Genomic DNA, 15,740 nt, shown 5'->3' with positions numbered 1-15,740 from the left:
CTTTTAGAGACAAAGACACACGCAGACATAATTGCATATACACATAAACAGGATGGTGAAACACAGAACAGAAACAGACGGACAGAGATTAAGAGAGAACTTTTAGCAAGATGTTCAGATTTGCAGAATCAGCCAGAGTTTCTGCTTTTATGTGTTTGTTTGCTTTTTCTCTGTCTGTATTTACACAAGTTTAAAACAGAAATACACTGTGTACATTATCGTGTAATCTGATAGCAATTTACAGATGACTCTAGCTTCTCTTAATGTAGAAAAGTGAACATTTCGCCAACAACCGCAAAACATCACTCAAAGCAAAATACTCCTGTATAGTAGATTAATTACCCAACCGACCAATAGATCCGTTTTAGGGTCAAACCAACAGCCGACAAGGAAAGTCATACAATAACAGCTATGTTTTCATTTGGGGGTTGAAAAATCAAACAAGACTGTTTTGTGTAAGAAGCGGGACAAGTAGGGCCATTTTAAAAGTTGATATATTTAATTTGTATAGCTTTGGGCTCTATAATACGAGGCAGAACACAAATATTAATCGTCACAAGTCATTTAGTCTCATACCTCTTTATATCCAAAGTGCTGATTGGACTTCTCTTGCTTGAAGTTATGCATTTCCTGCCAACTGATGAAAACATGAACTTTATAATCTTCCATGTGCACACAGTATTTCACTTTAGCATGCTAACTCATAAATTATGCTGAGTCTTTGGAGGCTCCATGATAACTCTAAGTGAGGCATTAGCAGGTCAGTAGCATAAATAACCTTCAGTGTGTGTGGCATCTTTCCAAAATTGTAAAAATTACATTGTATGAGTGACACAATCTACAGAGAGTTTTACACTTTGTGAAACATTTTAAAGTTTCCATTAAAAGTAGGGAGTTGGTTAATTTACCACAGGAGTTTAACCAAAGTTACATGAAATAAATACTACTTTGGGAGCAACATGAACAATCACATTTCCATTCCTAGTTTAAAGGGAACTGAAAAGGGAAAAAAACATGTGGTTGGAACTGATGCACTGACAGTCCCTATATTATACTGATACTAGGTGAGGACAGTATCATAAACTTAGTAATAAGTTACGATGTTAGACATAGTAAAAGAATTAGAAGTGTGTTAAGTTCACTGCAAATTAATTCCAGATATGTTCTAAGTGTCTCTTGGTATGTTTTCCAGGGCTTGAAATAATACGATCTAGTACTTAGAATCTTTAGTCAAATGTTTTAATGATTAAGCACTACCTCCCCCCATGCTACATTTTTCATGCAGTTTTCATGATTTGTTTGTCAGAAGGCTGATGGATCTCTAATAAAGTTATGTTGCTGAGTGAAGAGGTTCATGGTATTAATAGCTGACATGGCTCATACCGAGCAAATCCTTGCAGCTCATAATTTCGAATTAACCCCATCTAGCCAGTCCTTTGCCGCTGTTTTTGCCTATGCTGCTCTTTACCCCAACACATACCACTGTGTCACACGGTCATGAAACCAGAGGCCCAAGTTTAGAAGGGCAAGGGCTGTTCCCGTACTATGTATCCTATATATGGGAATTCTTAGGGAATGTTTGGTGATTTTCTTGGGAATTCCCAACCAGAATGCTTCCCAGAAGAAAAGAGGTGTTTCATCTTTGGAAATCCCAGGCTAACTATATGATCTTCCTGTCGCTGTAACCGGTTAAAGGGCGCTCTACAGCCGATAAGGCATTTCCAAATGCACTTTGTGAAAATAGAATTTGTGGGAATACACTTTGCTGATTATTTTTGCATGTTTTATCACTGTAATCTAAAGAGCAGAGAAAGAGCTTAAAATCCACTTTAATTTGGGCTGTTTATTTAGTCTTAGATGGAAGGAATGCTGGCTGAAACACTGTATTTACAAGACTTGTACTGAACATCTCCTGTTTTTGAGTCTGTATGAGTTTGCATCTGTGTGTGTGTGTGTGTGTGTGTGTTGTACAAGCTATAATTTTCTACAGCTTTGTTTAGATTGTCAAAGCAGAACGCAGCACAGAGGCCATATTAAATTCTAGCAGTGTTCTGGTGAGGCACACACACATACACGGACACACGCAAGTGGTCAACTCACACAGCTTATCGGGCTGCAGTGTGCATAAAAGAGAGGTGTCTGACCTGAGTTTCTTTCTCTGTCCCTCTGTATCTCTCTCTCACACACACACACAAAGGTGCTTGTGCCACACCTGTGTGTGATTTTCAGGGGATCACATGCTGTCTTGAACGCGGAACAGTGACAGGCTGCGAGTAGATTTATAGTTGTGATGAAGAGTTGTCCCAGTGCAGGTCTGGTGTATCAGTTACTTCCTCACACATATAGCAGTTTAAAAAGCTTTGTGCACTATAAAAGTCTGATCCACTCCATTAATGGGCGTGAAGTTTCTTTTAGACGCTGCTTGTGTGTGTGTTTGAATGTCTATGAGTGTTTATGCCGTTGCCTGTACCAATGAGTGCCTCTTTATAAATGGGTCTATAAAATGAGGATTTGAATATGCCTGAACATGGTTCGGCCTTGAATGATTTTTATGAGATTGGCTACGTTGCAAAACATGTAGCTCATTTTCGGGATTGTTGAAGTCATCCCTAATAGGTTGTCATTAAGATTTAATATCGTCCTCGTCCTATTTTCCCCCTATTTAACAGTTTGTGGCATAAAATCGAACTGGGTCAATATTAATGTGATTGCAAGCCTGTCCTGAGCATGGATAGACTCAGCATTTTTGACTTTGGACAACTGCAGACATGCAATGAGGCACAGACAGTGAAACACAACATTTGGTGTAAACTGTATTTTTGGTTTAAGCAATCATTTGGCTTCTTTAACTGAAGTTTTTTCACACTGGTGCCGAATTATGTTGCACTGTGCTGTGCCTTCTGTCCCCTGATACTGACGGGCTGCTTGTAAAGCTGCCGATCACTCTCATATCATTCTTTATTAGTAATCTCACACACACATAAAACAAAACAAACACAAAGCTATGTGATAAATAGAATTACATATAGCATAGTTTATGCATGTTTTGCATTATTTATGCGTTATAAAATGTTTGACGCACTGTAGTAAATGGGGTGTAACTAAATGGGACACACATTCTGCTTCATTCCAACAACACTAATTGTACTGGGTCCTCCTCTTATCCAAACTGTGGAAATGTCACTGCACAGAGCCAAAATCAAGGGATTACTTTCTATCTTTTCTCCTCTACCTCTTCTCCCTCCTGCCCTCCAATCTTTTCTCCACAGTTTTTTTTTTCATCGTCCACATCTGGAAACAATGTGCTGAATGTAGACTTGGTGTGTAAATCCTCCTGTTGTTGTATCAGTGGAGATCAGTAGGAGAGAAGTCATAAAATTTAAAAGGCATAATTCATCAGATTGGGAAGAAAACTGCCAAACTGTCTGGGATGTTTGTGTGTCTGTCGGTGGGTGTGTGCAAGTGTGTGAAAATGTACGTTCACATAATGCATCCTGTGTTATATTGTACATACTGTATACTGTATTCATCCCTAACCCTAACCCACTCCACTCCAATCCAGACTAAATAGTCTAGTATAACTAAAGATAAAAAGAAAGAAAAACTACTTGTCTTACAATTATTGAATTCCTATCTCTCTTCCTTTGACCGCCTTGTCTTACAGGAGGAGCAGGAGACCAGCTACACCATCCTTCGTGCCCGGGGTTGTAACGTGACTCTGAATGGTCTGAAGCCCAACACTGCCTACCTGTTGCAGATCAGAGCTCGCACTGCTGCTGGATATGGAGCCAGCAGCCCCAGTTTCCAGTTTGAGACAAGCCCCGACTGTAAGTTCAGCACAGAATAGAAGTTTTAAAGTAATTCTTTTATTACTGTACTTGAAATATGGTTAGTCTATGTTGGGATTGCTGATTAATATGGGGCCAGGACCAATACTGGCCTGTCACAAAAAATAACTCATAATAAATAGTGAAATTCTGGAGCCATTCTTTATGGAAACCACACAAGTATGCATGTTATGTTTTTGTCCTGGGTCTTTGCTTCAGAAGCTTTTCTATACAATAGACTTGCATTCTGGGGAAACATTCTTCCATGAAACTTAAACCAAATTTAAATATATGGGGATTTACTGGCACAGGTCAGCTGTAGTAGCTTCAACCAGCTGAATTTTTGTTGCAACATTGTTGGTCTTAAAAATCAATATCATGTGAACTTTGTTGCAAAGGACAAACATTTAACAAACTGCTGATGTTCATGTTTTACTTGAATGCTATTAAGGACATCTTCAAATTAGAGTAGTTGTCTTAATACTGTTTAGCTGTGTCCGTTTTTGTTTTATTTTTTTGTTGTCATAGTACAGAGTGAGATAAGGGCTGTGGAAACTTTAATGCCAAGTGTCCTGAAAGACACTTTAACAACTTTTATATCCTCTTATAAATAAATATATTGTATTAAATCAAAGGAATACTTTAAATTGATAATATACTGTAGATGGTGAAGTAGCACTTGTGTGTCTATGTGTGTATTTGAATTTGTGTGTTACGAAAAAGGATTCACGCTGCTCTTTACCTGTTGCTGTCTTCCTTTCAGCAGCCTTCTCTATCTCCAGTGAGAGCAGCCAGGTTGTTCTGATCGCCATTTCCTCCGCCGTGGCCATCATCCTACTCACTGTGCTGCTCTACGTCCTGATTGGCAGGTCTGTCCAGTCACTTGACTTGATTATCGCTGAATATTTTCTCCTCCAATCACAGCAAGCCTTTTACTCTCTCCCTTCAGGGGTAACTGAAGGTTTTTTTTTCAAAATGACCATTTACCTGCCAACACTACATACTATGAATTTTCACCAAATATGTTTCCCTCTATTCCTCCCCTGTAATTCCTGTAAAAGATACTGTAACAGCTGTATTTAGGTGTACATGGGTGTATAGGAGAAAGCTAAGAATTATGTGTGTGTGTGTGTGTGTTGTGTGTGTGTGTGTGTGCCTGCGTGTGTGTGGCTCAAGTTGGCAGCCAGTACTGTTCAGAGACAGTATAAATCCATGGCTCATTATAAGACTTACTGATCCTCTCTTGGCTTATAAGAACTGGGATTACACATACACACACACGCGCACACACACACACAGCACTCGCTAGCCTCCAGGCTGGGCCAATGGGTGAAGTCTTATTGGGAGATGTGGCACTACTTATGACCTTTCTCTGTTTGGATTGGCAGGTTTTGTTGCCACAGCAAATCCAAACATCCTGATGAGAAAAGACTGCATTTTGGCAACGGCCACTGTAAGTACTGGATTCGATCTATCCTATCTGCACTTTACTGTTCACTGAGTAGAAATATGACTAGGTAGCTGCATTATAGGTAGTCTGATAGTTACAGAGATGTTTTTCTCAGCATTTTCACGCATCTTTACGGACAGTGGTTGTTTGAGAGTAGCTATTTCCAAGATTGAAGTGGTTTCCCCTTTACCTCGGTTCGTTTGGTCATATGAGAAGACAGTAATCGGACCGAGACCATGTTGAGAAGGAGGTTTCTCGGTCCATTTGCAAACCAATCCTGGAGGCTTCATTTGGAAAGGGAACAAGATTGGACTGTACTCCCAGCCAGTTCCAGCCAACGCTGAGAATTAAGGTTTAAATAATGTCTAATTATAGTCCTTTCCATTGATACATTTATGACCAGTGACAAAAAAGTCTCACTCACAGGGCTTTTTTTTCTTTATATTCCCTGAGCTTCCTCTTTGTTGCTTGTTCTCCTTTACTCATACACGACATCTTATTTATTAGGAATACTCCTACCTTTAACCCTGACCCAGTTTTTGGCCTCCAAACTCCCCAGGCACTGAACTGAAGCTGTCCACTGCTTCATGAATAGTGAGGATGGGTCAGATGCAGAGCATAAATTTACCCACAGGGACTAATAAAATAAAGCTTTATTACTTAAAGGATAGGTTCCCTTTTTTCTCCAACTCTTTCTTGAAACAATACTCAAATGCCTATATAGTATATTGAGACAGTTTTTAGCTGCTGTGATTATTCCTCCTGCACATACTGGCCATGAAGTCTACAATCTTCTTTCTGAGCAAATGGGCATTCTTGAGTTTAGCCAAAGCTAATGTGAGACTTTTGCTCTCTGACTTAGACAAAGTTGGTATATTACAAAGTTAGTCTTTTTAGTACAAATTCCCTCTTTGTGTTACTATCCCTCCACTAATGCCAAGCAAGGAAACACTGTCCGGGGAAAAACACATTTTAAGAACCTACGCTTAAGTCAACTGTCTTCATGCTTATTTGTTTAGATTTAGTTTATCGGAGTATCTCACAAAAGTGTTGAGTCATTCTTTGTTAATTCTTTTGTGTGTTGTTTATATCACAAATCAGCCACACATTGATGCCTTTATGAATTTCCTGATTGAGATTTACTGAAGCACATAAAAACAAAATAAAGATTTTACTTGAAAATATGCCAAATTGTTCAACTTATCAGCATCTGCAGGCCGCTGTTATTCTGACACATGATTGATGTATTAACTGGCCTTAACCTGTTTCTTGAAGGAAATTCTTTATGAAAACTCAGTGAATGAGACAATAAAGATTACATTATCTCTAATGTTTTGGTTTTGTTGTGCAGTGTTCAGCGTAGACGCATTATCACTTATCACCAGTATGTTTCGATTCCTGTTTTTCATTGTAAAGCTGAGCACTTGCGAGGTGACATGTCGTTACAAAGTTTAAAGTTATTAAAAATGTTCAGAGGACACACAGTTTTTAAATGGTCATTAACTGATGCAACCTGCTCTCTGCTGCTGCAGTGCGTCTGCCGGGTATCAGGACCTACGTAGACCCACACACCTACGAGGACCCGAGCCAGGCTGTGCACGAGTTTGCCAAGGAGCTGGACGCCTCCTGCATTGCCATCGATAAAGTGGTGGGAGCAGGTGAGAATGAAGGAATACACTTGACCAGACATTTCTGCATACACAGACACTAGACAAGTTATTTTAGACAAGTAAAATGTTATTATGGCTAAAGCTATATTGCAAAATGACAAGTTATGGTTAAATGTTGAAAACTTTGGTAGATAGCTTCACTAGTACATTTAGTGAACCCAATTGTCTTGAACTGAATTTTCTGAAGCAATTAATTATTGCCTCACTGAATAAAGTAGGAACATAAATTATAATAAATCAAGATCGGATCACCAGTTTGCCTAGGTTATCAAAGGAAAAGTTTATCAGTGCAGAAAACAGGCACTGAAGAGTTATTCCAGATTTTAAATAAGTGTAAAAATAGAAACTAGATTAAGATAAATAAATGGTTTCTTCCTCTCCCTGACCTTTTCTTTCCCTCTCTCACCTCATAGTACCTTACTTTCTTACTCTTTCGCGCTCTGTTTAAATGACAAAGACGCACCAAGTGCATGCCACACACTGAAAAAATGCTTGTAGAGCTCCTATATATCTGCATTCTTCATGCAGCAGGCTAGTTTAACTTTGTGCCATATACTGCACAGCTGGGAATGAGAAGAATTTAATGCCCGAGCTTAAAGTCCCCTCTTTCCAGCCCTCCTCTATAATGGAGTTTCATTTCTACCTTTGCTCTTTCCTTCTTTCATCCTTTTCTCTTAATACCCTTCTTTCTTTACATTCCCCATAGGCAATTGCTCTAATTCTGAATTACGTCTAATGATCACAACAGTAAAACAAGCTTCCTCTGCTCTCCTCATGTTCTCCCTGATAACTTGAGCAGGAGTGCAGACGGGAGGGTAATGCATTGTGATTCATGTCGAGTGCAGGCAGGATAGATGGAGACTAAAGCACACAGCACATAACGGCAGGCCGGTCTCCAGAGTCCCACCAGCCCTCCACACTGTAAAGCTGTCAGGACGGCCTGAGAGTCTAATACCTGACTCCACACTGGACGACGCTACACTCCATTTTTCATAGTACATAGCAGAGACAAATCATATTAATCTCTATAGGACTACAACGATACATCGGTAGATATTGGTCTTTTTTATTAGAAATCAGATACAGACAAGTCAGTGTTATCCACTATCATATAAGTATTTGTGTTCACTTTTTACTCAGTGTAGAATCTATCAATATTGCATAGGTTCTCTATGGGAATCCCTTCTTACGAGTTTAATGCAATATTGCAACTATATAAAATATTGTATTACAAATATATAATTAATACCACCATCATGTATCACCCTTCTAAAACCTATGAGTTGAACCCCAGTACCCTTACACACACATAGTTGAGTTCACACTGGAGTAGGCTATACTACAGTATAATATACATTTTTAATGCGCACATTGCATAGCTGAGACAAAGGATATTTATTTTAGTCCATACTTACATGAAGTTCAACATCACATTGTGTAATATGTCTATTTTTATCTATGCTGGAAAGTAATTGTGAACTCATGTTCAGGAGGTAAAAATTATATCTTCCTTATTAACAAATAATTGCCTTGCATTCACGCCACAACAAACTTGGCCACTTGGGGCAAACTCTCTTTAGTTTATCCACGGCTGCACTTAGTTTAAGATTCACACATTTGTTCATTTATACCTTTTCATTTCAAAAAGATGATTTTTTTGTTACCTTTCAGCAACCTTAGTTCCCGTGAGGCTTTGACATTAATTGCACACTTTTGGGATATACTGTGTTGTTGTTACATGTGAGTGCTACGAAAATAGTAGTTATACCTTGATTAAAATACCAACATTTTAGTAACCAGCACGTGGAAACACCAATTTATCTTAGAATATGTACAGTATATTGGAACATTCTGATGCTTTTAGAAACCCATTGAGTTATAAATGCTAGTGGTAAAAGGGTTAGCTTGGAAAGGGAGTGGGACTTCAGCTCTCTACTCTAAATCTATTGCAAAACAAGTAAATGCAAAGTGAACACAAAAGGTCAACATTAAAGCTTAAGCTACGATGTAAACATTTCTGTCCATCAGCTTGAATGCAACGTACCACCCATCTGTGTGATTTTTATGAAACTATGTAAGCACTCACAACAATACACAACATACCTCTTCTTTCTCCATCCCTGCCTCAATCCCCATCTGTCTTCATTAAACATGTTAACAAGACTTTGATCTTCTTGCCAATCGGTGATTGTGTGTTAAAAGACAGAACACATACTCCACTCTGCTTACATGGGTCAGACTTTCACATCAAAGTGGGTTACCTAGCTCCACTCGGAGCAGGAAAGAAGTGAGTGTCCCTAATCAAGCCTTATTAGACCGAGATTTTCTTTCTTGGAGTGACCACATAAAAAGGTGCCTCGGCCTGGCTCGTCTGTCCACTGCTGACGGCCAGAAGAACAGAGCATAGCAGGAAAGGCTGCAGGCATGCATTTGATATTTAAACAGGTTGTAATTATTAAGTTCTCCCAGACCCTGTTTTTCAAGTCCAAGGTTTGACCCATGCTGTCTGATCCAGAGCTGCTATGGGGAATGATTGTACCGGACTGAGAGGGATCTGTACATATCTTAGCTATGACATCACCGCCCATGGACAAACACAATATATGCACATGCAGTAAAACACTCACACAGAGATACATACACAAGGACATGCACTTACCCTCTACAGTCCAGCCGAATGCCTGTGACCAGCTGCAACATGGAAACTTACAGTCACTATTGAACCACACGCATTCACACACACAGTCATGGGTACATATGGGCTGATCTAAACACGCATATCCCCTCACCAGCGAGGAATGCTAATTGATCTCTCCCAGAGTGGATGTTGAGTCACGCTGCGCTTTGATACGGCGTTGAGAGTTGTAAGGTTACTTTGCTGTCTGTTCAGTGTGAAGTATCTGGAACGAGGATTCGAGTGGATCAATTTCAAAGTATATTACCACACGTGTTGTCGTCACTGTAGTTAGTGGTCATGGACATAATTATGCAGTGATTTCTCTCCAAAATCAATAAATACATTTCCTGATTAATGGGAGTTAAGTCATGACAGATCTTTATCAAGATCCTCTTTGATCTGCAGCTTCATCCTTATATTCTGACACCTCAAACAACAGTTGAACCACTATTTTATTTCAGTGCACAAGAACTGCACATACAGTACTTGCCTCATGCTCAGCTTGTTATCAAAGCTCTCAATGGTAAAATTGACCTAGCCATCCATGAGTGACTTCATGCTTCCTTTAAAAAACAGATGAACACAGCTGTTCTTTGTACGTTTTAAGTGGGCTCAGTATGAAAATATACTCATAGGTTTCCGGACTACGCAGCTAGTTTAGTTATACCTAATAAGTTGCCCTGAAGTGAGATCCTTGTACAGTTAGTTGCAATAGTTAATCAGGGGGGCTACTTTCCTTTCTTAACTTTCTTCAGACTCAAATATGCATTTGACATGATTTATGTGAAACAAAAGTTTCGTGAGTGTAAAGTTAGCATGAGAGCATAAGACCCAGGTTACAAAAACACTAGAATTTTCCTTGCAGTTAAAAGCATTAGCTTTTCTACAAATTGAGTTATTTCCTAGTTAAACTATAAATAATTAATTAAAGACTATAAGATAAGATGAGTTCTATAAGGAATTAAAATATTAATCTGCATATGTATTAGCTTCACACAACAGCTACCCATTAATTACTCATGAATTTTCAAATGGACAAACATTTCATAGAAATATATGCAGATACATTTATTTCTATGATCATAAGACAATCCAAACGCATAGCATTAAATATAAATCACTGCGTTAGTAGTTAGAGAACTGAAATCTGGACATGTGCAGCATATATTTGAGATTTAAAAAAACATTCATTTTGTTTTGTTGCATCCTCTATGATTTAATCTGTAGGTGAGTTTGGCGAGGTGTGCAGTGGTCGCCTGAAGCTGCCCAGCAAGAAGGAGATCTGTGTGGCCATCAAGACTCTTAAAGGAGGATACACGGACAAACAGAGGCGGGACTTCCTCGCTGAGGCGTCAATCATGGGACAGTTTGACCACCCTAACATCATCAGGCTGGAGGGGGTGGTAACACGCAGTAAGTGCATCCATGACTCACTTTCAATATATTTCATATTATTCTATTAAAACTAGAATATTCTTTTTTATAAATGATGATTTCTACTTCAAAGGAAATAAATTTGAACACATTTTGAGAAACAGCTGGCAATAATTCTTAAAGTTTAAGCACAAAAATCAAGAAGAACAGAACACAATAAAATACAGTTAAATAAAATAGAGAAAGGAAATATCATTTGCATTCACATTCCATCACAGATCCGGCCTCACCAGAGAGTCTTTTTACCGATTCCGGATTTGCAATTGTCTTTGACAAATGGCTCTTAAGTGGCCAACACTTCTGTGAAAGAGCGCAGGAGTTTTATTGAGTTGCCATGGTGTAAATCTCTGCAGATCAATGTGCTCTGATCAAAGCCTGTGTCCAAAGCGGGCATAAATCCATAAATCCATATCTCTGACTTGCTCCCCTCTGGGCCTCTTTATAAGACTATCATTAGCACACAGAAGGCCTCTTTAAAAAGGAATGACTGCAGAAAAAGGGAAATAATGAGTCTGAACTTTGTCGCTGAGAAACGGGCCTGGCCTCTATCTCTCCCTGCGGCACCAGGCTTGTTAAGTAGTTCTGCCAGTATGGTTTATTCTAAAGAGTAGAATAAAATACACGGAGACCTTCCCTTACTATTTTGTCCTCAATTTTTGGTTCCTCTTTTATTTTGTGTTTTTCTTCTTTTCTTCATCTCTGCTTTTTTGTGTGATCTCAATGCCTTAATTGCTTCCTGCCTCTTACATTTCAGTCATTTGAATTTGGTGACTTAGTAGCATGACTTCTTCTAATCAAAAACAGTAACGCCAAATAAGGAAACAAAATGTAATGTGCAGACAGCAGGAACAGACAGGACATTCAAACAATATGGTGTTAATTAATCCTCCACACCCTATTGGTCCTTCTTTTTCTGTTTTCTCTCTCTGCAATTACAGTTTTTGCAGAACTTGTCACGTCAAACAACTGCCAAAAAATCCCCTCATTAACTGAAAATGATATATTTCAAACAAAACGAATGATTCATAATTTGAGTCACCACTGACTTCCCAGGGAATAATGTTTCAAAATTGTCATTTATACATTTCATGGTGAGATTTCTTGCAACCATTCTTGTTACCATATACTTTTTCTGTAAGAATTCTTCTGAGTCTAATATAATGATATATAATTCAGTGAAAAGGTTGCTAATAGCAAAAAAACAGCTAATTGTTTGAATTTTGACATTTGGACATAAGGAAATTCTGTCAAAACTTTTATAAAGAAAACACATTCACTCACAAATTCAGCTTTGTTCTTGCCACCTTGTTATTCAGCCTTGAACACAGCACATCCTGAAAGTGAAGAGCGTTTTTTTTGTGTTATCCGTCATCATTGAGACTGTTTGTCTAATACATCTTACACCACTCTTCCTATTAATGTCCATCCAGTGAGAAATGTTGCAATAACACAAGACTGTGGTTTAATTTGTTGCTTTTAGACTAATAGGGAAAGCCCAATATTCAGTGCTATGAATTTGTGTGTGTGTGTTTGTACATGACTTTTGGAGGGATACCCTGAACACATGTGCGTGAGCTGAAGCAGCATAAGTGCAGGGCATAGTTTTAGGAGGTCCATTTGATATGCTCTAAGACACACCTACACACACACACACACTGCTGTAGGGTGATTTATTAAGCTGCTCCTGTTAATTCTTAATAATCCTGAGACTTTCACACCCCATTTACCTTGCTGCTGCTTTTGGCTGATCCACAGGCTTTATATTTGCAGGCACACACACACATGCATGTACTGTTCTCTCACCGTCCATACACAAACACATCCAACACATTGCACGACAAACACACACACATACACACACTCTTGTGTTCACAGAACAAATGGGGCTTGGGGGCCTTTATCTTTGCTGCCAATGTTGAGAATAGGGAGAAAGAGGGAAGGGAAGAGGGCGGAGGACAGGAGGGAGCACCGGGTGTGTGTGTTCCCGTCTATGACTATAAAAACTGTCCGCTGGTAAACGGAGCGATCCATCACAGCCTTTTAGGGATGGGGCTTGTGGGTGGAGGGTGTTTAACTGTATCTGTTATTTTTACTGTAATTGCAGAAAGTGTTGCAACAGTTAAATCTCTTTGCCTACAGTGGCAGAAAAGCCTGTTTCATAGTGAAAAACTTATATTAGAAAGTCTTTTCAGGGTAAATTCAGAAGCAAAAAATGTTAAACTTACATATGTATGCTTCATAATGATCACAAACTGGAATTTTTTTTTTTTTTTTATCTTTACAACCATAATGTAATTCAAGCATACCTTCTGTCTTGGCTCATTTACTTTAAGCTGGTTGTTGTGCCAAATAGAACTTTTTTTTCCGTCTGATTGACTCATGGGGACGTTTTGATTTGTTATTCACTCGCATGGTTCAGAACTGCTTTGATTTAATTAGATATACTGATTCAGCCAAATTCCATCATTATTAACGGAGAGTTTATTTTTTTTCCAATGAGAGTAATGGATTTGTTTCTTTTAATGACCGATTCCATCACCCTCTCTACTCAGCCCATGTCATTCCTGAAAAAAACATGTGTGTCTCGGCAGATGTGGGGAGGGTTCACATTAATACAGGCAAGAGGCATGGGAAAAAGAAGGGAAGGATGGGGTGATGGGGAAAGAGAGAGGCAGGGATGATAGAGAAAAGGTAGGCCGGCAATGAAAGAGGGCAGGGGAAGGAGGGAGGAGGGCACATTAATCAGAATAAAATGGAGAAGAAGCATACGGCTAGGGGGAAGTCAAGAGTGAAGCAGGGAGAACAAAGCCATCTGGGACACAAACAAGTCCTGACACCCATGCTGTTCATTTAATAATGGCTGATTTAAAGGTTTCTTAAAGGGATTTTTTTTTCTTTTTTTTCCTCCCCTGTAATAAACCTTGTGCAGGCCGTATAGTCTGATCAGGTACAGATGATAGCAGGCAGCGTGGATTTACAGCCAGATTTTCCACAGAAATAAAGATGTCACACTTTGACGGCTGACCTGTTGGGACCCTTAAACTATGACTAGGATCGTTTCATTCTGCTGAGTGTGTGTATGTGTGTGTGTGACAGACAGAAAAGAGAGTTCAACCTGGTCCCTATCAGGGCCCATGTATGTCTGCTTTAAGTCAAGTTACAGCCCTCCCTGCTGACTCCTTCTAACTTTGCCAGTTTCAGAGAATAAATCTGAAATCAATATAATGTTGGGCTATGAGTGTCTGTTGTTTGACTGGTAGTTATGTTGCACAGCAAACAGAAGTTGTTGTTCTCACTTTGTAAGTGATGCAATTGATATAATGTGACTATAGATTGAAAACTCCCCTTCTGTTACAGGTAAACCCGTCATGATTGTCACAGAATACATGGAGAATGGATCCCTGGACAGTTTCTTGAGAGTAAGTAAAAACATGGAGAAACACAGACACACACACATTTGTTTGCAAGTCTAGAATGGATCATGAGGCATGATATAACGCACCCTGGCGCAGTCGGGGGAACACAGGCTGGATGGCTATCTGAGGATTAGGGGAAACACACCGGGGAACACCTTAATCTGGTGACAAAAAATGTTTGCACCTGTACAACACACAGTCTGATCAATCATCAGGTCATTCTGTCAAGCAGTACAGTAAATCTGTGCTTTTTTGCCTAGAAAGTGAACAGTGACATTTGGTTCCAACATGTGTTAAAAAGTTCAGTTGGGAGAGTATTGTCAGATATGGAATAAAATAGCTGTATTGATGAATCTACGTTTAACAAGCTAAAAAATCCTGTTTTTGAGCAGCTATTAGATCTTTCTTTCTGGATGCTATCAAATAACAGATATTGCATGACACATTTCTAAATTAGATTTTCACACAGCAAAAAATCAATTATTCAGTCAGTTGTGTAAAATGCAATTTGCTAGAAATGTGTGTCTTTACTGCCACAGATTACAGAGATCAGTCCAGTTATAAAACCTGAACACAGCTGAGGAAATATCCAAATGTTCCATCTTGTTGACTACTCCATGGATTTCAGTGAATACTGCACCTGAGAACGGTTGATTTGAGCAGTTCTGTTTTCAGCTAAACTTGCCACACAGGACTTATCAAATGACAAGGTTTTATGAGCTGTATCCCCACTGCTTGTCTGGCCAGGAGTGAATTTGATTCTTGCCATGCCTCTGTCTCTTAAAGAGGAATTGACCTGCCTCACTGAAATTAGCCAAAGCACAACAGCCAAGCCACAACACTGGCATGAAAGCATGTGTTCTGATGCCTGTTTTAACCATTTTCCACATGTGTCTGCACACTATCCAGACACATGCATGAGGAGTAGCTGTTGTTTCCTGCCATTTTCCCAGAGGCCTGCACTTCATCATTGAAAATGTGTCATATATGAAAAAACACACACACACACACACACACACAAATTCATATTTATGAATTTTAGTTTATGTCCATGCTCTGAATCTGAATCTGCAGCGCTTTGAGGTGACTAAGCCAGGTGGTTCTGGCCACAAATTGCTCCAGACGGCAGGAAAATACACTCATCTTACACTCATCTCGTAAATGACGTGGTCTTTGACAAACACAGGGCAAACGAGTTCATGTGTGGAGCAATGGATGCAAACCCTGAGTGACAGACGGAAAGAACGACAGACAGACAGACAGACA

At 39.3% G+C, this 15,740-nt stretch overlaps 1 protein-coding gene across 1 annotated transcript in view; it reads left to right on the top strand.

Moving 5' to 3' along the window:
- The window catches only part of epha3 (eph receptor A3), a gene marked incomplete in the record, with an annotated part of 96,882 nt that overhangs the window by 63,579 nt on the left and 17,563 nt on the right, over positions 1–15,740 (top strand). Inside the window, 6 exon segments of the mRNA XM_035676056.1 lie at positions 3,665–3,827; positions 4,591–4,696; positions 5,216–5,280; positions 6,810–6,935; positions 10,852–11,037; positions 14,416–14,477. Coding sequence (XP_035531949.1) covers positions 3,665–3,827; positions 4,591–4,696; positions 5,216–5,280; positions 6,810–6,935; positions 10,852–11,037; positions 14,416–14,477 — 708 coding nt within the window.

Source organism: Morone saxatilis, unplaced genomic scaffold (genome assembly GCF_004916995.1).
Source record: "Morone saxatilis isolate NCDOM2014 unplaced genomic scaffold, NCSU_SB_2.0 Contig5, whole genome shotgun sequence".
NCBI classification, from domain to species: Eukaryota; Metazoa; Chordata; class Actinopteri; family Moronidae; genus Morone; species Morone saxatilis.
The sequence above is the reverse complement of the archived record's forward strand: the minus strand, read 5'-3'. Positions and strand labels throughout refer to the sequence as shown.